Source organism: Gymnogyps californianus, chromosome 14 (assembly GCF_018139145.2).
Source record: "Gymnogyps californianus isolate 813 chromosome 14, ASM1813914v2, whole genome shotgun sequence".
In the NCBI taxonomy this organism is placed as follows: Eukaryota; Metazoa; Chordata; class Aves; order Accipitriformes; family Cathartidae; genus Gymnogyps; species Gymnogyps californianus.
In genome coordinates, this window is record NC_059484.1 from 346,559 (window position 1) to 372,748 (window position 26,190).

Sequence of the window (26,190 nt, forward strand, 5' to 3'; positions counted from 1 at the left end):
TTCCATTTGTATGGGAGAAGCAGCAGGGAAGGGGGGAAGGGATTTAGTCCTAAGCCATTTCCCAAATGATAACAAATGCAAGCATCTCTGGTGATGAAGACTAGTTGTCTTCATAAGAGCTAGGCTGAACAGCAGGAAAAATACTGCTAGAAGGAGACGTGGCCAGTGCCCTTTTATGAGGCCAAGTGTCCTGGACTCCAAAATGCCCCAGAGACAGAGAAAAAGCTCACTTTTCAAAATTGCCCCAGAGGCCTCGCAGGTATCTTGTGCTGAATTTCTCTCAGTTGGTCGAACCACTACGGTCCCACTGGGGTTTCAACCTGCAAACGGAGTGAAGATAAGGATTCGCAGATCAAATGCCCGGGCATTAAACTGTCTTCCCTGGTGAGGGGCAGGGTAGAGCGGGAGAGCTCCAGATCAAGTTATGCTATCAGACATCTCCTTCCTTGTCAGGCAGAACCTGTGTTGCTACCTGAGCAAAATGTTAGGGAAAGGGGAATTTCCACAGAGATTTGTGTCAAAAGCAGAGAGAAGTCAGGTGGTTTTCCTACTCCTCCAAGCAGCTTCCCAAATCCAAAATACTGTCCTTCCCTCTGCCGTGGGAAACACTTCTGGTCTCTTCTGTCTCTGCCTGTGTTCCTCTGCAGTTTTGCACGGTCACCAAACAGGGGAAAAGAGAAAGCTTTCAGAGACATCTGAAAACAGAAAGCCACAAAGAATCACAGTTAGCAAGAGAAAACGCACGGAAGAAATGCTCCCCAAGCCCTGCTGTTAACATACTGCGCTGCTTCCGATGCATCACGATCCTGCAATGGCAGAGCTGTTCAGAGAGCTGTTAGCCTCCCTGGAGAGGGGGAGAAGCAGCTGTCCTGGCTGGCAGCGCGGAGCCACGGCCGCTCCATGGCTGCAGAGCTCTGTGTGCGTGTGCTGGGGCTGTGCTGCCGTGTGCCAGCGGTGGGACAACGCTGGCTCCCACCCCGGGCAGCAGAGCCAGGGCAACGCGAGGAAAGGCAGTGCTTGGTGCCTGTGCTGGGCACAGCAGCTCTGCTCCCTTCCCATTTTTCCTGATGAGTGCGGCTGCACTACATTAAATGGAGAGCAAACCCTGATCCTTGCCATCTGTGCTCCTCTGCTCTCACGGATGTGCTCGAAGACCTGGCTCTTGTCATCTTCTGGGGTGTGCTGAGGGATTCCCTTGAGGTTGTAAAGCCACTGGGGTGGGGGCTGTGTCTCCGTTGCAGCGCAGGCAGGGCTGTGCATCCCTGCTACAGGGTGTGCCCTGACCCATTGCCTCAGAGAAGGCTGAGCCCAGCCTTCCTGCCTCCAGGTCACCTCCATCGCGATGGGACTATGGCCGCTCCCCTTCAACGCAGAATCTAGTGCAACAACAAATACGAAATCCTCTGCTGCTAATTTAGCATCTCAGATCCTTTCCACACTGTAGCATCTGGGCAGCGAGGCTTTGTGAGTACAGGCGCTTCAGGCTCAGCTTTGAAAATAAACCCAAATAAGCCACTTTTTTGAGATTAAACTGACTCCTTCTGGAAACCACTGCAGGGGAAGAGCACTTGTTTATTAAAAAGAGGCAGCAGGGATCAGGGCATGAAAGGAGGCTTTGTCTCCTCGGCTATTACCTTACTCCATTTGTCTCTATGTTAATGCCGTTTCTTCAGGTGCGCAGGGAATCTCAGGCACAAATCTCCCGGCTCCATAAAAACATCGGGCAAAGAGGAACCCCCTGGCTCCTGGGCCCTGCACATCACCTGCAGCCGCCTCTAAATGAATGCATCTTTGGTGGCATCTCGGGGGTGGGGGGTGGGGGCGAGGGGGGTGTCTGTGAACGCTTGGGGGCTTGGCGAAGGGCTGGCTCCATGGCTGAGATGGAGGCAACACGATCTGTCTCCATCCCCGGGGACACCCCCCCCCCCCCGGCCCCCCAGGCCCTGCAGGAGCGGGAGACAGGGATGCAGGGATCCCCTTTGCTGCAGCGGGCATCCCCGGGGCGGGGGGGGGGGGGGGGGAAGTCCCCGGGCAGGGAATCACCTTTTTTTTTGGGGGGGGGGGGGGGTCAGCAGCATCCCGGGGGAAGGGGCGGCTGTGAGAGCATCCCACCTCCCTCGCTCGGAGGAGGATCCGCGCGGCTCCGCGTCGCGCCGCGCCGCGCCGCGCCGCTCCGCGTCGCGCCGCTCCGCTCCGCCCCGCCGCGCCCGCCGCGCCGCAGCCCCGCAGCCCGGCCGCCGCAGGGCCGGCGGGGAGCGAGCGGTAGCCGGCGGCATGAGGCGCGACCCGGCGCCCGGCTTCTCCATGCTGCTCTTCGGCGTTTCCCTCGCCTGCTACTCGCCCAGCCTTAAGTCGGTGCAGGACCAGGCGTACACGGCGGCGGTGGTGCTGGAGGGCAAGGTGCAGTCCGTGGGCCCCCCCGCCGGCGGCGGCAATGACAGCCGAGGAGCCGCCGGTCCCGCCGGGGGGGTCTTGGTCAAGGTGCTCGACCTGTGGCCCCTCAACAGCGGCGGGCTGCAGCGGGAGCAGCTCATCAGCGTGGGCTCCAAGGCGCCCTGCTTTAAAGTGAAGCGCAACCACCGCTACATCTTCTTCCTGGAGCCCACCGAGGAGCCGCTCGTCTTCCGCACCGCCTTCGCCCCGCTCGATACCAGCGGCAAGAACCTCAAGCGGGACGTGGCGCGGATCCTCTGCGCCGACTGCGGTACGGGCCGCGCCGCGGAGGCGGGGGGCGGCGGCCGGGGGGGCGCCGGGACCGGCGGCGGGGGGGGCGATGATGGAGCGGCGGCGGGGAGCGCTGGCCCGCGGCCCGGGCAGCCGCGGGGCGACGGGTCCGTACCCCTGGGGCTGGAGGGGGGGGGGGGGTGGTGCCCGGCGATCGCCCCCCCCGCCTCACCCCCGGCCGGCACCGGGAGCCGCGCCTGCACCGGGGGCGATGCGCTCCGCCGGGCCCGGCCGCCGCCGCCGCCGCCGCGCTCCCCCCCGGCCCCGGGCTCCCCCTCGCTCGGTTCAAGGTCCCGGCCTGCCCCGGCCCCCCGGCGCCCTGCCAGTAGCGCAGCCCCGAGCCCCGGTGCGGGGCGGGCGGGGAAGGGCCCGCAGCCCGGCTGCCGCTGCGCCCGGGGCCGCCGGCTTTCCGGCGGTAGCGCGCTGGAGCCCGCGGTCTCGGCGCTTTTCCAGTGCCCCCCGGCTCGGGTGCCGCTTCCCTCGGTTCGCCCTGGTGATGGCAGGCAGCCCCCGGCTGGGAGAGCCGCTGCCGGCATGCGGCGGTGGCTCCGTTAACTCTGTGCGCACTGGTGCTGCCTGATGCGTTCCTCTCCCCGGGCATGTTTACTGGTGCGGAGAGGGGCTCTTTCCCGGGGGGTGCGGGGCCTGGGGCAGATGCTGGCTCTCCAGGTGCGCCCTAAGTGCCGGGAAGTTTTGGCTCCTTCAAAATAACGGCCTCACGTTGTGAAGTTGGTTTTCTTTTGTTCGTTCAGCGCATTTAGATGTCTCCCGTCAACACACTCGCGCTGTTCTCCGTGCGTGCTGTGTGCTGATCCTCCACCACCTTTGTAAACGCGGTTATGAAATGACTTCAACGGGGAAGCGCCTGCCGGAGCGTTACTCCTTTTGTGCCTGGATTTTCCTTGCTGTCCTCCGGCAGGGCGAATACCTGCGATGGGCTGGGCGGTGGGGGACCGGGCGAGGACAATGACGGCATTTTCCCAGGGCTAGGATCTGAGCTTACAAAAATGCGAGGCCGGCCCTTCGTCCAGCTTGCATGCTCAGATACCGTGTCACAAAATCCGGAGAAGGCCGGTGTTAACCCGGAGAGCTCCGAGCGCCGCGCCGTGCCGTCGGGAATGGATTTGAATCTCTCATGTTTGGTGGGTTACGAGGATATGCAGGGCATATCTCCAGGGGATCTAGGTTCCCCACTCAATGACAGCACGCTGTACTTCCTCATCAGGTTAATTGGCCTTTTGCCTCATTAAAAGCAAGGTGCCTTGTCAAGTTATACTTGGCTCTGTAATGAACATTTGCGTGCTGCTTTGTTGTTGTTGTTGTGTTGTTACCTAGCTGTTTCTGGGGCAAATACTTCGCCATTCGGGACTGCTGACCCCAGATTTTGAAAGCCAGACCCGTCTCTTTTTTTAGTTATCCAAAAGATAAATTTAGAAGATCACGTTTCCTGGGAGAAAGGTGGAACCTTGCATATCATAATATGTTGTTGAGGAAAATGGGCTAGGACTGCATACGAAAAAACTAATTTGGGAGACACTAATTTCATGTGCATCTGTATGTGGGCCACCGTGGACAAAGAGGATTTAGTGGAATAGCTGTTGCAGAGTGAAAAGGAAGGTAAATGGGGGAGTTTCTCGGGACTGTGGTCTCATCATCAGGTGAAAGCGCAGCAAAAGGTACGTGGCTTTTATTTTTTTTTAAAGCAAGAAGGATTCCAAACTTGCGCATCTCTGAGCAGCAGGGTATGACTTTAAGAGGAACGGAGGCTGTTCCGTTGCTTCCTGGATCAGGCCCAAAGTGTTAACGTGTAGGCTGATGTAACAACAAGTTAAGGGATGTCATTCTGCCCGTGACACCTTCGTGGAGCTGATGCTTTTGTTTCTGTATTTTTGATGGTCTGAATAGGCTCCCTGACTCTGCAGGTTGTCGGGAGCGTTGTCTCAGCAGAGCTCTACGGCAGATTGCAAAACAAAGATAAAAGCTGGTGGTTGGGAACTGTCATAACTGTGGTTTGGTTCAGTGATGAAGATTAAACGGGAGCCTCAGCCTGCTGAACCTGTGGTTCCCCAAGCACTTCATGCTCTCGGCTTGGCTGGGAGGTTACTTGTGAAGGTGACATTCCTGGCAGGATCTTCTGATTCGTAGCACCTGAGCTGCCAGAAAGGTGCGTGGACTGGGAAACCAGGCCATGGTCTGCCTTCTTGCTCCTTGGTTTCTGCTGGGAGGGGAGATCCGGAGGGGTGCAAGGCTCTTTCCTGTTCTTGCTGCAGACGGGGGCTGGGGACAACTCCAGAGTTGGCAGGGGGTGAAGTGTCCAGGCACAACGTGCGCTCTGAGGGGCAGCCAGGCTGCAGCCTTGTGAGGGATATCACAGAGCCAGGGGGACAGATGCTGGGGCCACTTCTGCGTGGGTGGAGGGGGACCTCGTGGCTCTGATCACTCCAATCCCCCCCACTCCCAAAGATGGAGGCCTCGCAGGACCATCATCTCCCTGCTCTGGCTCCGTGCCTGGGTCTGTTTTCTAGTGATTCATCCACTTCTCACAGGCTAAGGTGCTGTGTGTTCTCTGCTCTTGCTGCTTGCTGAGGTCCAGGATGCGTTGCAGGATTAGGCCTGTGGTTGGAGCATCTGTGTCTCTCTCCAAGGAACAGTCTCTGCTGTTTGCACAGCTCGCTCAGAGGAGAGAAAGTGGGTGGTGAGGCTCTGCACGGGACCCAGACCCTTGCTGGGCAGAGCCAGGAAGGCTGGAGGAGAGGGAAGGGTGGCATGGGGTGCGGGAGGCAGAACAGGAAAACCGGTCTGTGCAGCGGGCATGTGTGCGGGGTCTCACCCAGACTGCCTCGTGTCTGCCCCCCCGTGCCGAGATCCAGGGAGGGGGATTCTCACTTTGGCCATCCCGCTGCTGGGCAGGCTCTGGAGGCTGGAACTTCCCTACCTGCAAACCCGAGAGGTTTGCAGCTTCTGTATCTCTGCCTAGCACACAGGGAGCAGCTGGTCCCTGGGCCCAGGATCCTGTGGGTCTCACCACCCACTTGCCCATCTTAAAACCTCTTCTGCACTGGGAGTATTATTGGTTTTTTCATACTGTTATATAATGATTCCTGTTATTGCTTCTCCTCCTGTCTCTTTTCTTTACATCTTTTAGCTCCTTAATTTTGGATGGTCTTTTATCTCCTTTGTGCCTACATGCACGGATCAAGGAGGAAGAAATAGGTGCAAGACACGGCGCTGGCTCTCACTGGTAGGGTAGCTGTGTGGCATGGTATCCCTGCTGGGACCACTCCTGATTTGAGTCCAGAAGCGGGGTTGTGGTCCTGACCCTCCTGGTCTTCAAGCGTCGCTCGTGTCATCATCTGCTATATGAGTCCATGCTTCCTGTGCGAGAGAGATATTTGCAGATATTTTGTATACAGGAGGGGCTCTCGCTGGTGGGGATTTAACCTGTCTGGGCTCTGATTCCTGCTTTCACAGAGGAACAAATGTCTTCCTGCCTCCATCTGCAGGAAGTTGCAAAGTAGCTTTAATTAGAGCTTGTACATCTCCTGGAGCACCTCACCGAAAATGCTGCAGAGTTCCAGGACGAAGTACGCGACTTGCCTGTAGGATTAGCTAGCTTAGTCTGGGCAAGTAATCTGGTGGTGGCAGATCCCCGGGAGGATTTGCAGGCAGAGGACCTGTTGTTGCAGCAGGTACTTCCTGTGAGATGAGGTCTTTTGTTTTTTTCCAGTCGGAAGGTGCCTTGGTTTTGATGGGAATCAGGAACATGCTGGGGTCTCAGTGGCCACATGATGCTGGGAGCTGTTTATCTGTTGATTCTGGGAGCCGGGGTGGTTACAGCTGGCCTGCGAGGAGAGGAGGGAGGCCTGATTTTGAAGTGCCCGCGGGAAAACACAGCCCTTTGGATTACAGTGTAGGTGTTGCTGCCTGAAATAGCACTGGCAACTTTGGACCAGCAGCTCATGCAAAAATATCCCTCTCCGCTATCCTGCAAATCATCGGGTGTGCTCCAAGCCAGGCAGGCACAGGGGAAGGGTGCAAGTGGGCTCCCGCCACCGATGCTGATGCTCTTCCTTCATCCCAGGACAGCTGTGGAGCAGGGAGCAGCAAAGCTGGATTTTCTCACACGCCACCCTGCTAATTAGAGCTGTCTGAAACTATTTCTCACCACCCTCAGAAAATCACACTTCCTTAGGTTCGCAGAAGAGTGAAAACTTGCTTCCTTCTTGCCTTGAGTTTCTGCAGATGGGGAACGGTCACTTTGCTGCAGAAAGCTTTTACCCTTCGCAAGGACGGCACATTTCTGGGTGCTCTCTGCTCCTGGTTAGCTGGCACGCAGGATTTGGCCTGGGAGTGGACCCAGAGTAGCTGGGTCCCCATGGCCAGGTCAGCTCCTCGTCTCCCAGCTGAGCCAGCCGTGACGGGGAACTGGCAACTGAAACTTTGCTCGGCCGGCGCTACAGGTCCAAGTGACTTTAGCTGTACCTGAAACAATGGAGGTTGTCCACTCCCAGGCACGTGCCGTGTGTGGAGCAAAGCCTTGCTAATTTCTCAGTCCCCCTTTCAGAAACGCTTGACTAAATAAAGGTTCTCCCCAAGGACGTCTATGAGTAAGAGGAGGCTAAAAAGGCTCCTGTGTGATCCCAGCAGTGCTGGTTTCTGTATCTAGGGCCTCTCCATGCACAGCCCCTGGACACCAGCTGCTGCTTGGTGGCTGTCTTTGTGCTCTGCCAGCTAACAACCCTTAGACATGGGCCCTGAAGCATAACGCCCTTTCTAAATCACGGGCAACACCTTGACTTGGGTTTGGATCTGGATCAGAAGCCGGTGCATGCTTGGGAGCACAGAGGCAATAAACTCCATCATCATGCAAAAAGGGAGCCATATTCTGCTGCAGCTGAGCTCCCCACTTGATTTGGGCTGTGTAAGGCAAAATGCACCATGCTTCACCAGGGCCTTGAGCCTTAAAGCGTTTGGCACACCCCAAAATCTACTGCAAAGTCCCGCAAGGGATCAGTTTTGTACTGTACTGCTGGGGGGAGGGTGCCTCTCCCAGCAGGATCGGATGGGGTTGCCAGTTCCCGTGAGCAGCATGGCATGGCTCCTACGAGGAGTGGCTGCTGCTTTGCCAGGTTTAGGGCATTGGATGCTGGTGCTGGAGCGCGCCTCGTCTCCGTTTCCCCTCCTGAGTCATTGCGTGACACCGCTGAGTGTAGAGGAGAGCCGTGCTGCCCTGGAACGGCGCGTAGGCTTCCCCCAGCGAGCTGTGCCGGTCTTTGGCAGGCAAGGGTGCGGACACAGCGAGAAGGGCGGAGGTGAGTGGCGTGCTTGGCCAGGAGGAGCTACAGGAGGTTGATCTGTGGTGGGCAGCAGGTTTGCGAGGCTGTGAGCCTGTGGGCGGACTCTGGTCGTCTGAGAAATTCTCACTGCAGAGGAGCCTGAGCGATAAAGTGCTGGGAAGTGATAAAGTGCCTCCGCTGAGCTGGGAGGCTCTGGGGCTGTCTGGCAGCTTCTGTCGGTCCTCCAGTGCCCGCTCGGTGCCGGGTGCGGCAACGTGGTCAGTGCTGGTCGCGCTGGTGGGGAGCTGGGCTGGGTATAGCAAAGATGTCAGTAAATCCTGCCTCTCTCGCTGCTCTCCCCGCTGATCAGAGGAGGCTGCCAGGATGCGAGCACGCACCCTCCCAAAGTGCTGGACCGCTCTTTCATGTCCAAATGGTGCTGTTTGAACAAGGCGGCTCTGCCCTGCTCCCTGGTGAGGTGTTCTCTGCGCTGTGCAGTGCTCTGTCCGGTGCAGATTGCGGAGGACGCCTGTCCTCGGCGGGAGCTCGGGCGGACGTGTGCGGTGAGGGGAGGCTCCGGAGGAAGCTCATCTCCCTGGCAACTTTGGCAGCCAGGCATCTGCTCGCCTACTGAATTGGGTGTGCAGCAGTCGAACCCCTGAAGGGTGCCAGCACCTCTCAGCACTTGCCTTCTCAGGTCTGGGGGGAGGTGGAGAGGTCTGCCAACTGCCAGAAATTTTGGGGACAGAGTATTGAGTCTGCAAGGGTAGGCTAAAGATAAAAAGGAAGATGAATCACTGCGCTGCTCTTTCTCTGCCGAATGACCGTGCTCCCAGTGCTTGGCTGCTGCAGGTTGGTGCTGGGCTGTGTGCTGCAAAGCTTGGCCTGAAGGGTCAGTGAAAACTGCTTTCATTTAATCCCCACGGTCCAGCTCCGTCCTGGATAAGAGAGTGACCAATCTGGAGGAGGAAAACATGAGGTTCCCCAGAACACGGGGTACTAGAGGGGAGCAGATGATTTGCAGCTTGAATGAAAATAATTTGTATAACTCCAGGCAGGGAAACCTAGGCTGTAGTTGGGTAGGGGGAGGATCACCTCTGTGCTCGGAGGATCTGGGGAGAAATTTTATATGGAAGTCGCAGCAGACAGCACTGAAGCTGTTCAGGGGAGGGGAGGAGTTCATACTAGGGAAGAAAAAGGAAACAAGGAAATAAGAGATTCAGTGGGTTGGAGGGGGACGGGAGATGCTGCCTTGGAGACCCAGGGCCCTGGTGTTCAGCTGAGTGGGGGTTTCTTGTCTCTGTGCATGTTAGGGTCAGCCAGCTCTTGCTGAAGTTTGCGGTCATGTCTTGGGATTGCTGGCTGATTGCCTGTGTCAGGGAATCCTCTCTGGTCTTCTTGTCTTTCCTGTCTGGGGGTCTTGCCCCAAGCCATCGCTCCCTTAAGGTATCTCTGCAGTCCAAACCATGACCAAAGGGTGACCTCCTAGAAGTGCTCCCCAGTATGAATCACTGGGCTGAGCCTCATGGTGGTGGCATGGGCTGAGCATGGTCCCAGCTGCTGTGGCACCTTGAGGATGGAACTGGGTGGGCTGATGGGAAGAAGTTGTGTGCAGAAAAGAGGCCAGAAGATGGCAACAGTCCTGACAAGGCTGTGGGAACTGCAAACCAGAGAGGTATCTGCCCCTCTGCAAGGAGTTATCCCGGTGTCCTGGTAGCCTGGTCTGGAGCTGGGTGACAGCTATCAACAGAGCATTTTGACAGTAGGTTGGGCAGACACCCATCAGGAATGACCCTGGTATAGGTGACCTCCTTGCAGGCAGGCAAGATAGCCTGCTCAGAGGATCTGAGACTAGGGACTAGATAGGTGCTCAGGTCCGTTCCCACTCTGTTGTCTGATGTTGTCACCCAGGGACAAGGTGCTTCTGCTCACAGCATCTCTCCCTGGTCAGGGCAGTCCTTTAAGGTCCCTTGGCTGGGGTTGGTGGCCACAGTGGTTCTCACTGGTCCCCGTACCTGCCCCATGCCCTGTTGTCTGCAGCAGGACAGTGCCATCCTTTCCTGTATTCCTGTCACTTATTGTTTGCTGGCCCGTGGAGGGCAACTGAGTTCATCCTTGCAGGCTGGAGCATGTGTCCTGGTTTTGCAGGAATGCATCATAGTTGGTGGCCTCCTGGAGGAGAGCTGGCTGCTGTCTCTGGGCACAGCATCTCTCTCGGATGGGGCACACACACTCAATGAGTGGGGACGTGTCATGCTCATGACAGAGCACCCAGCCCCCACCGTGCTGACCCCCACTCTCACCCTCTCCTGGTGTGAGGGGACTGTCCTTTACCCTCTTGAGGAAGGTGAGGACTCCAGGAAAGCCTTCCCAATGGGTTCAGGTGCTGGAAATGAGCCTGTGGGATCTGCGGGTGGGAGCAGGGCCCCAGGGTTGATGGAGAGCAGATCTAGGATGTGATGGTTTTCTAGGGCAGGTCTGGATGGGCAGTGCTGTGCCTGATGGCTTGTGAAACGCTGAGGAGGATGGGAGGGCTTTGCAGAGCCTGTGGAAGGACATGCTGTACTACTTAGTGGGAGAGCTAGTCAGGTCCTGCCAATTTGGGGTCGGAAGGCAGGTATTTGCATTCATTATAATCAATCACTGCTCATCCACTTTTCATAATGGCTCGGTAATGAAATGCTGTTCAGGATCCTCTCGGTGGTCTCGGGACAGGCAGATGGCTTGGCAGGAGGGTGGGGACTGGAATTAGCTCTGCTTTCTGGGCTGTCTTGAAGTTGGCATCAATGCACCAGCCCTGACTGCTGCACTCGCTGGAGCCTGTCCCCGTTGGACCCTGGCTCCCTGCTGCTGCACCGTCCGCTGTAGCTGTTCGAGGTGGGCTTCTCTTGGGTGAAGCCAAGGTGAGGTCAGGATCAGGCATGGCCTCTCCTGTCAGCCTCTACCAATGTAATGTGGCCTTTCCCAGCATGCAGAGGTGTGTGGGTGTGTGGAGGACAATTAGCAACACTTTCATTAGCCCTGCGAGTATGACAAGGAGTATGAGTGGGCTGTCAGGATGCCTTGCTTGGGGATTGGATCTTCCCCATGGGTCCGCAGGATGGTCGTAACAGCAATGATGGGAACGGGCGCCTCTGGCCCTTGTCTGGACCCGCTGCTCTGGGTGTTCCCTCCTTCCCACCTCCAACGGTCTTCCTCAGCTGCCCTTCTGTGTGGCTTGGTGCAGAGAGGAGGAGTGGGGACTTCAGTGGCTGAGTCTCCCCTAGGCTGCTTTCAGCCTTGAGCCAGGCTGGCAGTCGCTGCTGGGAGTCCAGCTGAAGTCATCAGCATCCCCGGGATGATCCCCTGCCATGTGGGGTCTCAGCCGCCTTCTCCCTGTAGGCTGGGAGAAGGAGCTGTCTTCCTATCCTGGTTGCCAGGTTGTGTCTTGTGCTGCTGGCCCTGAGCTCCGTGGGGAGCTGCCTGGTGAGGCTGGTGCGACCCAGGAAACATCAGGGCCTCTTCTCATGGGGCCGTGGGACACTTGCTGCCTGCCCGGACAGCTGCACATTTATGTCCTGTGCTGGAATGAAATGGAGATTCCTGTCCCAGGGGGACCTGGCATGGCAGGGTGCTACCTGCTGGCTTTGAGGAGACCTGGAGACCCTTTCTTATAGTGCTGGAGAGGCTGAGTCCCACAGACATGTCCCCAAATCCGCAGAGCTGAGGCAGCAAGAAGGAGCTGGAGGAGTTTCTCTGCCAGGTCCTTCCTGCAGCTCCTGGCTTGGCTCGGCACGCTCCATATACACGGCAGGAGGAGGCAGTGCCCGTTCCAGCATCTGCACATCCAGCCCTGCTCCTGCGGCCTCCGGCAGTGCTGCTGGGCCCCAAGCAGATGGGGCAGACATCAAATGAGTGTCCCACCACCCCAACGCTGCCCTGATCTTGAACACTCCCAGAAAGATGCCTTGATGTCAGGAAATGGGGATGCAGCTGGGGTGGAGGTCTGTGGTACAGAGGGATCGCTCTTCTCTGGCACACTTTCTTCCTAGGTTGGTGATTTAAGCTGGTCTTCCTGGCGTGGGGAACACAAGAGGCTGGGTCTGTAGGATGACTGTTGTTGTTTCTTGGATGTTCAGGCACAACAGCAACTGCAGGTGATGGCAAATGCTGTAGGAGCCCCAGACCTGATGATGCCCTAGAGCCCAAATGGGCTCAAAGGCAAGGAGGGGAAGACCTAGAGGGGGCGAGGTGTTCTGGTGGGTTTGGGAGGATCAGGTGCAGGTGAGATGCTGCGAAAGGCCCTGAGGTTTTTGGGCACTGGGTAGGACATAGCGGTAGATGTAGGATGGGTTGGATGGAAATTAGGAATTCTTCTATACCTACGAGAACTAGGGTGATGGGAAGCAGCAGGCATGGGGTCACCCACAGAAGGTCCTTTTTCACACAGTGCCTCGCTGCGGGGTGCTGCTGGGACCACAGGGAAGAAGGATCACACAGGCTCCTGGAGGCCGTGCCTGTGTGTACAGCATGGTTGGGGTACAGCTGCTGATTCTGCATTTCCCCAAATGCCTCGTTGCCAGAAGGGGTGGGCTACAGTGGGGAGAGGCACAGTACGGGGCTGAAGCAGTGCCCAGGAAGGGTGTGCTCTGCAGAGAGGCAGTGACACGTTTCTCCATTTATTGATCAGTAATTCCTCCGCGGAGCCTGATCTCCACCGCCTGGACCATGCTCCAGAAAAGGAGCTTTGTGGAGTATCTGGCCCATTTCTAGTGTACAGCCATTCTGCGTGGGGGTGCAGCACAGAAAGCCAGCTGTACGGGTTCGTCTCAGCCCTGGGTCTGTGCAGTTGTGCTGGGTGCACGCACTGCAGAGAGGTGTGTTTGTGTGGCTTCGTGCTCTGGAGGGAGCCGATGCAGGCAAGGGGGCTGTGCTTGGAGATTTGGTTCAGTTCCCATCTGTGCCACTGATTGTAGGAAAGCTGCTTAGCATCCCCACACCGTGATTCCCTGCCTGGCAAGCAGGAAGGATGCTGCTTTGCACACTCAGCTAGGGAGCAGGCAAAAACTGGTAGCGTGCTGGGTTCATATCAGTGTATCAGTGCCGGTAATCAGCAGAAATGGTGATGAAACCCTGCCCTCCCTCCAGTGCCTTTCACTGATGGACCTCAGAGCCATCCATCCCCCTGGATGCAGGGCTGGCTCTGCTGCCAGCTGGTCCTCCCTGGAGGTGGCAGACCCTGCTAAAAAGGAGGCAGACTCTGCAGTGTACTCCGTGCAGCTGGGAGGATCTGAGTGGGTGTTTGGGGGTGGAGGAGCCCTGGCTTGTTCCCGGAATGGGTCTGCAAGGGACCTGCCTGGTACAGGCCAGCAGCATGTTGACTCTCCTTGGGTGGCCATCTAGCTCTGAACATTTCCCAGCCGAGCTCAGCTCACAGCAAAGGTGTTAGATCCACAAAGACATAAACTTGCAGTCCCCAAACCTGCCTCTGATCTGCAGCGGCACGCTCCGTCTGCGTGGGGGAGCTGTGACATGTGAAGAGACAATTTCTGTCAGTCCACTGCGTGGTGACATGCAGGCTTCTGGCATCCAGGCTGTTTTTCTGGTGCTCAGAACTAGCTGGGAGCGCTGGCAGCGAGCATGGATCCCCAAGGGCACTTGGTGCTGCATGACGGTGTGGAGAGAGGATTTCCCAAGCTGTTAGAGGGCTGAGCAGCTTTGTGGTGCACGCTGTGATGGAAGGATGCTCGGGTGAGGCAGGCTGCGTGGCTGGTGGGCTGATGCTTGTGAACTTCTGCAAATCTGTAGCTGCTGCACAGAGCTGAGACATTAAGGTTGTGTTTTGTGGCTTGAAATGACCCTGAGAGTTGCCATCAGGGCCCATTCCCCAGCCCTCTGGGATGCTACATGTCAGTAAATGTTACTGGGAGGTGATCCAAACCCAGACAGGCAGGGTTTTGTGTGCATGTTTACTTCTGCAGACTCTTCCTGGTGAGAGGAAAGACAACTGCACCCTCTGCCTGTGCTGAGACAGCTAATCTGGGAGCCCTCCTGCCTCAGGTCACAGACGGTTTCAGGCCTCTCCTTCCTTCCCAAGCACTGCGGGCTGAATCGCCTTCTGCTCCGTGTCATCAGAGCAAAAGCACAGAGACCAGAGCTGTCGCACCAGGACAGCGCAGGTGCAAGGAAGTGGAGGAAATCCTGCCCACGGTGTTCATACACCTGTAGAAAAAACGGCTGAATTTGCCAAGAAAGTGCATGCCATCACTGTACTCAGACTGGTAACCGTGAATAAAACTACGGCCATTGCAGGAGGGAGGCTCCGGATGGTTCTTTAAGCAAGGAGAGAAAATACCTTTCTGTGGAGAACTTTGAGACTGGCTGATGGCTGATGAGACCAGCAAACCTCATATTTAGATGTTAAAGCATCCAGGAGAGGAGCTGGTAGCTCCCAAATCATAAATACATGAAGAGGTTTCTGGCTTCAGAAGGGCAGATAGGCACATTGGAAGGTGCCATTAGGAAACTGTGACCTTTTGAAACCTTCCTGCTGGGAAAGTGGCTATGGTTTTCCTGCAGCGGCTGGTGCCAAGGCAGCCCTGGGCGGCTGCAGGACCGCAGCTGCCTGTTGCCTGTGTTGGGTGTTGGCCGGCTGCACCGGCTGCGAGCATGCTGGTGCTGAGCTCTGGGCCGCCTTTGCCAGCAGGAGCTCCTGCGGCTGGAGGTGGCTCCTCGAGTCACGGTGCTGGGCAGCTCTGCAGCTAGAGAGAGAGGTCTTGTTCTGTCCTTTGCTCTTGACGCACAGGGAGATGTGTGGCTGTGCGTGCTCTGGTGTAGGTCGGGCTCTGAGAGAGGTCACTTAGTCTCTGCCCCTGCACAGATCGCTGCAGGGCTTGTGTCTGGGATGAGGGGTGCTGAAGCTTTGTGGATAAGGCGGATCTCCATCTGGGATGTTTCCTTATGTTGCACAAGATTTACTGAAAACATCATGTGAACCTGCTGGGAGAGGACGCGTTGCAGAGTTTTCTTTCCCATCATCTCTTTCGTAATTCAGTGCCCTTTCCCATCACACTGCCTTCAGGGAATTTCCCACCCCTTGCACTTGCCCGGTGGTCAGGCTGTGTCCCAGAGCCAGGAGAGCAGCACTAGTCCTTTCCCTCTCTGGGTAGGCAATAAAGTCCTTGGCGCATCACCTCCTGGGCCCGTGGGGTGCCAGGTTAAATCTGAGCCGAAGCACAGCACAGATGAGCTCTGCCAAGTTTCTGATTCTGGCCCAAAGAGGCTGCAGGGTCCAAGTTGTCTCACTCGAGTGTTTATCAAGCAGGCTGGTCCAGGGGCCTTTCCAGAGATCCCAGCAGTGCAGTCAAAGCTGGTAGCAGAGCTGCTGTCTCTGTCTCCTTTGGGCTGAGGGTGTGAGGCGTGGGGTCAGCGATGCCCCACCGGGCAGCAGCTCCTGCCAGCTCTGCTGCCTGCTGTTGCCAGAGGTGAAACCTCGTGCCAGGGCACAGGTTCCCAGACACTGCACACCGGCAGCCAGATTTGAGGACGGAAGAGTGGTCATGGTGATGGGCAGTGCCTGCGTGGGAGGACCATGCACGGGGCTCCTCCTGTTAAAAACTAAGGTCAACAACCTGCCAGGCAAATGACATTCCCAGGAGAGTTATCAGATTGGTGGGAAGGGGGTGAGTGTGGAGCCTGTGGAAAACACATCCATGTCCCTGGGGCAGAAACCTGTCCAGCAGTGGGGCTTGGAGGTTTGGAGATCTTTGCTGTAACAGACACACACCTTCCAGCCCGCGAGGCTAATAACAGGATTTTATGTGGAGCAGTTTTATGCTGGGCTAAGCTCATCTTCTGTTGGAGGGTGGGGGAATGGCATACATGGGGGTAATCTCCTGGCTGCAGCACGTGAGGGAAACCCCCCTCCTTGAAGTCTTACTTTCATGGCCGATGTTCTTCAAAATAATGGTTTTTTCTCCTTCTCTGTGTAACGGATGACATGGGAAACCCTTCTGCAAGGAAGTAAATTCTGCCTGTCTCAGTGGCTTTTACTTGGCAGTGTTGAATTTCCTTCCATGCTGCTGTTGTCTTTCTCTTTTCCCTCTTCTCCTCTCCTCCCTCCCACACACACTCTTCTCTATCGTACATCCTCAGCTTCCAGAGCGATAATTGCAGTTGAGCTAAGAAAACCCTAACATGTTTTTAATGATGGCTTTGGTTCCCTTTTCTGCAGTGTTCTCTGAGGCTGCACCCTGTTTGAAAGCTTGAAGGTGTTTCAATGACCTTTTTTTCCATTTAGACGTATTTTTGGAGGAAAGTTCCTGGAAATTCAGTATTTGGATGAGAAGTGGGAATATGAAGTTGTCTGGTGCCACTAAATATGCAGGACATGCAGGTTGGACCTGCCTGCTGGGAAAGACTCTCAGCATCCCTTCTAGGTCTCCCTTTTGCAGGAGTTTGCTGGTAAGACACAGGCATTTTTGTAGGAAGTTGGGTGATTTTTGAGGTGAAAAGTCACAAAAGTCTGAGACTGCCTAGAGGAAGGCCATTGTGTCCAACCTGATTACCTTCTATGATGTAATGACTGGCTTGGGAGACAAGGGGAGAGCAGTGGACATTGTCTGCCTGGACTTCAGTAAGGCCTTTGACACTGTCTCCCATAAGAAGCTCATAGACCAGCTGTTGATGTATGGGCTGGATGAGCAGACAGTGTGGTGGATTGAAAACTGGCTGAATGGCCGGAGGGTGGAGATCAGTGGCACACAGTCTAGTTGGAGGGCAGTAACTAGCGGTGCTCCCCAGGGGTCAATACTGGGTCCAGTCCTGTTTAACAACTTCATTAATGATCTGGATGATGGGGCAGAGTGTACCCTCAGCAAGTTTGCAGCTGACACCAAACGGGAAGGAGTGACTGATGCGCCAGAGGGTCATGCTGCCATCCAGAGAGACCTTGTCAGGCTGGAGAAATGGGCTAACAGGAACCTCCTGAAGTTCAACGAGGAGAAGTGCAAAGTCCTGCACTTGGGGAGGAACAACCCCAGGCACCAGGGACCACCCAGCTGGAAAGCAGCTTGGCAGAAAAAGCCCTGGGGGTCCTCATGGACACCAAGTTCACCCTGAGACAGCAATGTGCCTCTGAGGCAGAGAAGGCCAATGGTATCCTGGTCTGCATTAGATAAAGTATTGCCACCAGGTCAAGGGATGTGATCCTTCCCCTCTGCACAGCACTGGTGAGGCCACATCTGGAGTACTGTGTCCAGTGCTGGGCTTCCCAGTACAAGAGAGACATGGACATACTGGAGAGAGTCCAACAAAGGGCCACCAAGATGATGAAGGGACTGGAGCATCTTTGGTGAGGAAAGGCTGAGAGAGCTGCGACTGTTCAGCCTGGAGAAGAGAAGGTTCAGGGGGACCTTATCGGTGTATATAAATACTTGAAGGGAGGGTGCAAAGCAGATGGAGCCAGGCTGTTTTCAGGGGTGGCCAGTGACAGGACAAGAGGCCATGGGCACAAACCGAAACGCAGGAGGTTCCATCTGAACACCAGGAATCACTTTTTCACTGTGGGGGTGACCGAGCACTGGCACAGGTTGCCCAGGGAGGTTGTGGAGTCTCCATCCTTGGAGGTATTCAAAAGCTGACGACATAGTCCTGGTCAACCTGCTTTGGGTGGCCCTGATTGAGCAGGGGCATTGGACAAGATGACCTCCAGAGGTTCCGCCAACTTCAACCACTCTGTGACTGTGTGTGGAAGGCCCCCCAGGACCTCTTGCCCATGTGGTTCTCACTTGCCTGTAACCGAAGTGGATATGTGGATCCCCCCGGGTTTGTCTGGGGGTGTTGGACTGTGAGTTATTGTCTGTGTAACAGGGTGACACAGACCCTTGGCCAAGGAGGCAGCTGAGGCCAGCACTCCAGTTGGGTGTCTCCCAGTTTCTGGCAAATTTAGTGGAGGTTTCCCCATAAAAGAGGAGCAATGGAGTCAGGCAGCCTTGTATCTGCCTGCAGAGGGTGGATCCAGAGCTGACCCTGTGTGCTCACCATGCTCCTCTGGCCTTGGACGCTGTCTCTACGTTCCCCATCCCCTCAGAGCGAGGGCTGTGGAGGGGTAGCATCTCCCCTGTTCAGCTTCATGGGACAGAGGCCTCTCCACTGCTGTCAAAATGATGCGCAAGGGCACACGCACGAGCTCTTGTGCAGCCATGCCATTGACTCCTTGGGGCTTCCATCACCCAGGCTGCGCTGGATCAGGTCCAGAATATGCTCACAGCTTGCTCTCCCTTTTCTCCCTCCCCGTAGGTCTCATCCAGTGCTGTGTAAGGCCCTGCCTGTCCTTGCCCAAAGGCACTAAGGACAGGCAGGAGTCTAAAAGCCCTGTGCATGCTCTTGAAGACTGTCCTCCTGCCATGCCTGACACCCTCCCAGGGGAGCCTCAGCTCACCACTGTCCTAGGAGGGCTGAGGACCAAATTCCCCAGGCTGTGCCTGAAACCTGACAGCACGTGTCCCAGGGAGACACTGCTGTACCCCCAGACCCCATCCATCCTGCCCAGCCGCCTCTGCCTGCAGCCCCCTCTTGCACGTGGCCTGTCTGGTCTTGGCTTGCTTCTCTGAGCTGCTCTTTGTAGCCCACCCCAGATGCTCCTAGGATGAACTATGCTTTTGTTTTAAGTCTTTCTCAAGTGAACGTGCAGCAGAAGGGCCAGGCTGCGGAGAGCAGGGCTGGAGGTCAGGAGCCACCGGGGGAGGTCGGGGCTGCAGCAGCAGTGGGCTGAGCTCTGCCCAAGCTCGCTCTTGGGCAAAGCGGGAGCTGGAATAGCATGAAGAGCAACTCTTTGCCATTTTTGCCAGACTGGATTGTATCTCACAAACTCTTTGCAAAGTGAGGCCCAGTGCTGGGCTTGTTGTTTGCAGACCTGCCCGTTCCCTGCTTCTCAGATGCCATCGCCTGCTCTCCCTGCTCTGTCTTCCCGTGCAGATCAGTGACACAGAAATGACAGGACTAAGGCAGCAGAGAACGGCTGTCAGGAAGGCTGCTGGGTGGACTTTTTGCCTTTCTGCCTTGCAGCTTGGGGAGCAAGCATCCTACTTGTGGTGGGACTTCGAGCACAGTGATGCTTCTGCCAGCGCACCATGTCCTGGGGCAAGCAGGAGAGTGGAGTTCAGCAGCCTGCCTGGGGCTTCTGGTCCAGCCGATGGCCTAAAGCTGCTGTTCAGACCTCTGCAAGCAGCTGCTGGACCAAAGAGGTTTGTGCAGACGAGCTGTTCCTGCCCCAGCCCTGCTGACCTCTGCTGCGAGCCTGTGACCTGTTTTCCCAGATGCTCCTTTGGCCCAAGCCATGGGCCATGGGTTGTCTGTGCGCTGCCCCACGCTGCATCATGGCCAAAGCAGCCCCTTTCCAACCCAGCATACCGGGTGTGCTGCAGAGAGCTACCAGACCAGCAAACCCACGCTGGCCGCTGCCCGCCCCACACTTGGGAGCTGAGTCTGGCTTGGCAAAGGGTGCAAGATGGCTGGTTCGGAGGGGAGTAGGACAGGGAGCAGTGGAAGGGAAGAGGCCATGCCAAGCCGGTGGCTATGGTTGTCTTGGTACGTGAGGGCTGCCCTCTGCCTGCCACTGACCCTTCTGTGCCTTGGCTTGTGCAGTGTGGGCTTCCTGGGGCTGCTGGCAGCAGTAGCGCTGTGGCTGCTGCTGTGGCTTTGCATCCCTCGCAGTGGAGATTGGTCAGAGTCCTTGGAGAAGCCTTCAGAGTCACATCAGTGTCACTCTCCTGGTAGCTGAGCCAGCTCGGTGCTGGAGGGGGTGTACTCAAAGGAATAATACCCTGAGGACAACCTGGGAAACAGAGAAGCCACCATCAGCTAGCGCTGTACAATGCTGGGTGACCTTTTTTCTCCCTTGAGCAGTCTTGCTCAGAGGGAAGTGGAGGACCCTTGATGTTGAGACACTGCACTGAGACACTCGGCAGCGTGCGTGCTGTGTGTCAGAAGCTGCACGCTGCATGCGCGGGTGTTTATGGCAGGGAAATGAGGCAGCTCTGCCACTACCTGTTCCTAAACTGTTTCTAGTTCCACCTGGCTGCTTACCCAGTTGGCAGAGAGGAGGGAACCGTGCCTCCTGCCTGTGGATGCAGGGATATTTCCCTCCCCTCCCCCTGCAATCAGATGCTTGCAGAGCAAAGCTTGCGGCAAGCCAAGCATCACTTGCACTCCATCAGACGTGGGTGTCTATAAAAAGCCTCTCTGGGGTTGCGATTGGGTGGGTTGGCTGTGCCACGTGGTCTCTCGTAAGGCCTGTGTTGCTGAGCAAGTGGCATTCCACTTATTTTTGGCACTAATAGTCTTTAGTTAATACATAAATTCAGCTTAAATTCTGGATGGAAAATAAATCCCAAGTGGAGGCTCTGCTAATAAGACGACAGACACTTCGGGGAGCCTGGGACGCCTGTCAGCGGAGCGGTCGTGGCTGCTGAGATCTGAGAGCAGCAACATGCGCAAGCACAAGGTCCTTAAAAGTTACCACGAGTTGTCCAACTAAATTACAGAAGCATTAGACAGATGGCCGAGGTGAGCTCTAACTTTAACTGCTGGAGCTGAACTCATTACAGCAAATGCCCCGGTGAGATCCCCAGTCCCATGCTGGCATGGTGAGAAGAGGGAGTCGAAGCATCAGTTTAGGTCTGACCACTGCCAAACACCCTCCTCTCTGACAGTCTGCCGAGAGGCAAGGCTGGTCCGAGGTCCTCTGTTCTGCTTCTTTATCGCTGACCCACTGCCAGTCACCCCAGGATGCTTCCCCACATCCTGGTTCATCCCAGGGACCCTTCACCCCAGATTTGGGTGTGTTGAGGGCTGCATCTGAGTGGCTCTGTCCTTCCAGCAGCGTATGGGCCTGTGAGAGCCTGGCTAGGGAAACCCCGCCATGGTGGCCAAGCCATGGGGAGTGCGAGACCTCGGAGCTCCAACCTTAGGCTTTGCTCCATAGGTTGGTGCTGTCACCCGAAGGAGGGTCTGGCTGGGAGAGCAGATCCCAGCAGCCTGTGAGAGGGTTTTGTGGCAGCATGCTCCCCAGCGCTGTGCCGTGGGGCTCTGGGAGTGCAGCAGGATGGAAGGTCCCCAAGCCTGAATTTCCCATGCATACGATGGCTTTGAGGGTCGAGGCTGGAGGTGACTCATTTCCATGCCCCAGCAGGCAGGCTGCTCAGCAGCAGCACCGTTACCTGGTGGCTTGCTCACCCTAGTGCTTTGCAGCGATGCCCACCACACATACACAGGGGTCTGCCTATGGCTCTGACTCTGGAGCCCAGCAGCGGGACAAACCCCAATGCATGTCCTTTGCATGACCATACTGGAGCCCTTTTGTGCCTGTGTGCCAGACTGACAGGCCAAGAGGGATGTACTCACTCCCGTGTCCAACTGCTTTCTGAGCTCCTCCCCACTTTTATCCAGCTGCTGTGAGATGAAATCCAAAATACGTTGGATGCTTTTTGAGAAACGCCCTGTACTTGTTGAGAAGCAGCTTCCTAGGGACCTTTCCAGGGGGGTGCTGCACTGGGAATGAAAGCCACTGGTAGTCTGCCAGCATGTCCCACTCCTGCCCTTCCCTGCCCTGTCCCTTCCCTCGGAGCTGGGGGTGCAGCATGCATGCCACTGAAAAGGGAAGGTGTCCTCGTGACCGGGCTACAAACCCCGTAGCTAAGGGACGGCTCAGGCCCTGCTTGCCACCTTCTGACAGGGTCCTCATTGGGTTTTCATTAATTTCAACTCTTTCCAGAGTTGAAAAGGAATTGGAGGTTAACCAGGGTTTAGAAGAATGCCAGTTCATCCCCGTCTCTCCTGCTGGCCTGCCTCACCTTGTGCACAAGGTCAGCCCCTGCACGCTCAACACATTAACCCCTTGTCAGGCAGCAGGCAGAATTTTAAAGTCATTTAGGCCTCAGATCGATCTTTCTGGGGAGGTTCAGGTCAGGTTCCTGCAGTCAGGAACGATGGTACAGCACTGGCCTCATGAAGTGGGGAGAGTCTGAGGTCATTTCTTTCCCCAGGTTCCTTGCTGTGGATTTCCACTGGACCCTGCTTCTTTCCTCTGCAGTTTCCATCTGAAAGAGTGACAAGGAAAGGCTCAATTATTTTGTTTTTGTGGGCAATGGTTTGCAGTTGCATTGTTTTCCCATGTTCTTGGTGCAGGGGAGGGGGAGCTCATCCTGGAGCCCATTGGGGCTGTATTTGTTGCAGTAGGGAAAGCCCTGGCTAGTGTTACCAGTGGGTATCCCTGATTCACAACATGAGGTGGTGTAGTCCTGTAGTCCCAGCTACAGCCTGTGGGCAAGATGTAACAACCTTGGGGCTTTGTGGGGGAGCTGTAGGTGGATGCAGCTCTTCCTCTCCTCTCTGATCCCCCACGTCTGTGTTCTCATCTGGGACCTGCCTTGGGGACGCATCACGCTGCAGTGGAAGCTGCAGTGTAAGACGATGCGGGGGTGGCCCTGGGATGCTCATCTCTTGGAGTAGGGGTCTTGGGGAAGTAAGTGTGTGTATGTCCGTGTGCTTGTGCCAGAGGCTTCCTTTGGAGACAGAAATGATCAGTGCTGGAGTCTGGGGGGGGGAAAGAAATCCCAGCATCTTCCTACCCAGTAGCCAGCAAATAACCCCTTGGGATTGGTCGTTGCTAAGCACAGGGCTGGCCAATGAGTAAAGAGTGGTCCAGGCATGGGCCGGGACATCCTGCCTGGGACTTGCAGTCGGGTTTCTGCCCGTGTCCGGAGCGGACAAACCATGGCAAGGGAGAGCAATACACAGGAACGAGCATTTGGCATGCAGTGGTGAGTCCCGGCTGCCTGAGGCAGAGCTGCATAGATTTGGCTCAGCCCTGCCAGGGGCTGTGTCCCTCAGCTTCTTCCTCCCCCAACCACTCACTTCCCTGGTGTCCCTCTGGCCCCTGTGTACTTCAGGTGCCTCCGTCCCCTAGCCCCGTGTACCTTGAGCCCTTGTTTTGCGTGCTGCCTGCGCTCGCCAGGGAAGCTGTGCGTCCTCTCTGCCTCTCTGTTCTGCACCAGGCGGGGGTGAGGTGAGAGCGAGTCAGTTCTCAACAGGAAAAGCCCAACAACAACTTCTCAATAAAATAGCAGTTTTAATAAGACAGAATAAGGAGTATATATAGTGAGTAAATCTTACGTCCCTTCAGATGCTGGGCACCCTGCGTTTGTGCAGCATCAGACAGACCCCGGATGTATTTCTCCCACGGCTCAGAGCAGATCCCATCCATGGGGAGAAGCTCTCCCTTTTGGTCATTCGAGCCATTATATAATTTTCTTACAAGAAAACAGCTCTCTTCCTCAAGGATGTTCTCACGGGGACTCCTTGCTGCACAGCTGGATAAGGCAGGGCCGCGCAGGGGGTGTAACGGGACGGAGTGGGCGCTGCCCGCCGGCTCCTCGGCTGCAAAGAGCTGGCTGAGTTTCTCCTGTGGCCCAGGGATTCGTGCAGCAGAGCCCGGCCGGAGGAGCACTCTGCTCGTCCAGCACGGGTGCACTCAGGCTACAGATCCATCACCAACTCCCCGATGCACAGTGGTCTCCTGGTCAGGATCAATACACTCCTGCTGCTGAAGCACTCCTGAAATGTGGGGTGTCTTCCTCCAAATATCCCTGGTCACCTCGTTGGTGCAGCTGGGTGCTCCAGGCTCCAGCCCAGTGTGATGCTGTGCTTGCCCATCACCAAACCTGAGGCTCCCCACATAGCTCGGGCTCATCCTGGCCTCAGCCGCAGCATGTGCTCTGCTTCCAGCATAGCCCCTGAGGTCCCAAACCTTCCTGCGCTAGTGAGTGAGAAAGGGAGCTAGTCTGGCATCTTACCTGTTCTCATGAAACTGATGGCACTGTCACCAAAACTTGGGCTGTGCCTGTGAATGTCTAACTCCTGGAGTCACAGGACTGCAAGGGATGACTGCAGGTACCACTGCATTTAAGGCTGTTCTTTGGTGCTGTTCCCCTGTCAGTGGAGAATGTGTGCTCCCATGGTCCTGCCAGAGATGATAGTGAGGGAGGAGGCTACAGCAGCAGTCTGGAGGAGGGAGAGATTTGGAGATGGACGAAGGGTTTGGGGTTTACTGTGTAGGGAAATGGTTACTTCTGAATGGTTAGAGCATAGCAGGCTGGAGCTATCTCTCATCGCCTCCCATATAAACAATATCAGGTCTCCTTGGTGGAGCAGCCTCTCCTGGTGCTTGCGCCTTCCCCTCGGTGGAAGGGGTGAGCCCCCAGATCTGAGTGCAGATGCTGCATTGCAGGCTGGAGCCACTGCGTGAAAGCCCTGAGACTGTTGGGTTGCTTTCAGCCTCCTGGGCGAGATGCAGTGGGGGACTGGGAGCAGGTGGGTGCTGGCATGTGGGTCTGGAAGATGTCAAGAGAAGTAATTTTGGCTCCCAAAGCAGGGGAGCATGGTGGCTGGGATGGGGTGGGAGATGAGCAAGGGGATGGGAAAAGAGCTGATATGGTTGAGAGAGAGCAGAGGAGGCTGATGCCATGGCAGCCTCCGTGGTGGCCCTGCTGCCAGCTTGTGACGGGTTTGAATTAGCCATGAAATCAGGGCAGGGGCACAGGGATGCGGGGAGAGGCCTGTCCACAGGCAGGGCTAGTCCTGCTCTGCCTTCACCCTGCCTGCGCTTCCCGCTCCACAGAGCTGCACTAATCCCCGCTGGGCAAAGCAGGGAGGGAGCTGTGCTTTGATGGAGACAAGGAATGGTTTAGAGGGAATTAGAAGGGATTTATGATGGTGGAGGAAATCACAGTAAGCGTGGCTGGCCTGGCCTGGGTCAGGGGCACTGGGCTGTACAGAGGGGCTCGCCGCCTGGGCAGGCACCTGAGGAGTTGCTACGATGGCGATGGGGCTGCTCGCAAGCGTTTCTCTTAAAACCCCATTTCCCAGAGTTGTGGGACTGCACGCAAATCTTGGTTTCCTTGTAGAAGTTTTATGGTGACTGAGACGAGCCTGAGAATACAGAGCAGGAGATCAGTGAAAATGTCCCAGCATTTATTTAGTATCTTTTCTGTGTGCTTGAAATCCACCTCCCAGCTTAATGGTGTCCAGCTGTCAGTTCTGCACTATTTTGGGTTAGCAACAAGCAGAACCCAAAAATTTCCCTGTTTGCAGGTCTCACCCAAGGTTTCTGCCAGTTAAAGCTTGCTTCCAGTTGTTAGACCATGGTATGGTTGCTTTGGGTACCAGTGTCCACTATTGGTAGCTCAGAGTCTGTTGTCCCAAGGCTTCATTGTGCAGCATCGTCCCTCCTGGCTGGCCAGCTGGCTCCTCAGTGCTGGCTGAGTGTGATGAGGCAGCATGCAAGATGAACAGGCTGCAATCCACCATGCTGGGAACTTCTAGGGTCTCACAGACATCGTCTGTTCCTCTTCACTTGCCTGGACAGGAGACCAAGGTTGACGGACAGAGATGGTGCCAATCCCGACCGCTCTAGTTGCTAATGGTTATGGAAAACATCCTGCTGGCCTGGGCAGGTCCTTGGCTGTCATCGCCAGCCGAGTCTCTGCACCAGCAGCTGGGGTGAGTTGTTGGAGCGGTTTTGCTTCACAGCTCCGAGGATGCCAGGACGCGGCAGTGTCTGACAAAACACAGGCACGCTCCTCCGAAGGAGCCAAGGACCTGGCGGGTGGGTGGGAGGCTGACAGCTTCTCCAGCTGCCCTCAGCCTGCTGCAAAGAGACCACTTCCACCTTCCAGGGTAACGAACTCCCAGCCTGTCAGCGAGATGTTTCTGAGCTCCCTGTGGTGTCTGGCAGGACTCGCCCACTCAGAAGTCACAGGGCTTGTTGGTCTTGGCAGGCAAGGATTTGGGATGCAGCTGGACTGTACTTGGGGCTTGCACCCCAGTTGTGTAATGCAGAGGCAGAAGCCGTGGGGTGGGTGTCCCATGTCCCGGCTGCTGAGCACTGGTGCACTGGCATAGTTTCCCTCATGCACAATAAGGGATAGAGCAGGGAAGGCTAGAAACCTGCCGTCAGGTGGAAAACCTCTCATTGCTGCTGTCCCCAGGGGGGTCTGCAGTGAAAGCTCGGGCAAGGTGCTTGCGAGAGCTCTGCCTGGAGGTGGTCCTGTGCTCTGCTCTTAGCACTGGGAATGTCTCTGCTCTGCTTCCTGCTGCTTTTCAGGCAGCATCTTTGGGAGGAGATTGCAAGACAGGAGGGAAGAGGACGGGG

General features: G+C 56.3%; 1 protein-coding gene across 1 annotated transcript in view; it reads left to right on the forward strand.

Moving 5' to 3' along the window:
- Nucleotides 1–2,274: 2,274 nt before the first annotated feature.
- NRG2 (neuregulin 2) overlaps nucleotides 2,275–26,190 on the forward strand; it is a 169,091-nt gene continuing 145,175 nt past the window's right edge. Inside the window, exon 1 of the mRNA XM_050905421.1 lies at nucleotides 2,275–2,704. Within this exon, the coding sequence (XP_050761378.1) occupies nucleotides 2,275–2,704 (430 nt within the window). The remainder of the gene's footprint in view (nucleotides 2,705–26,190) is intronic.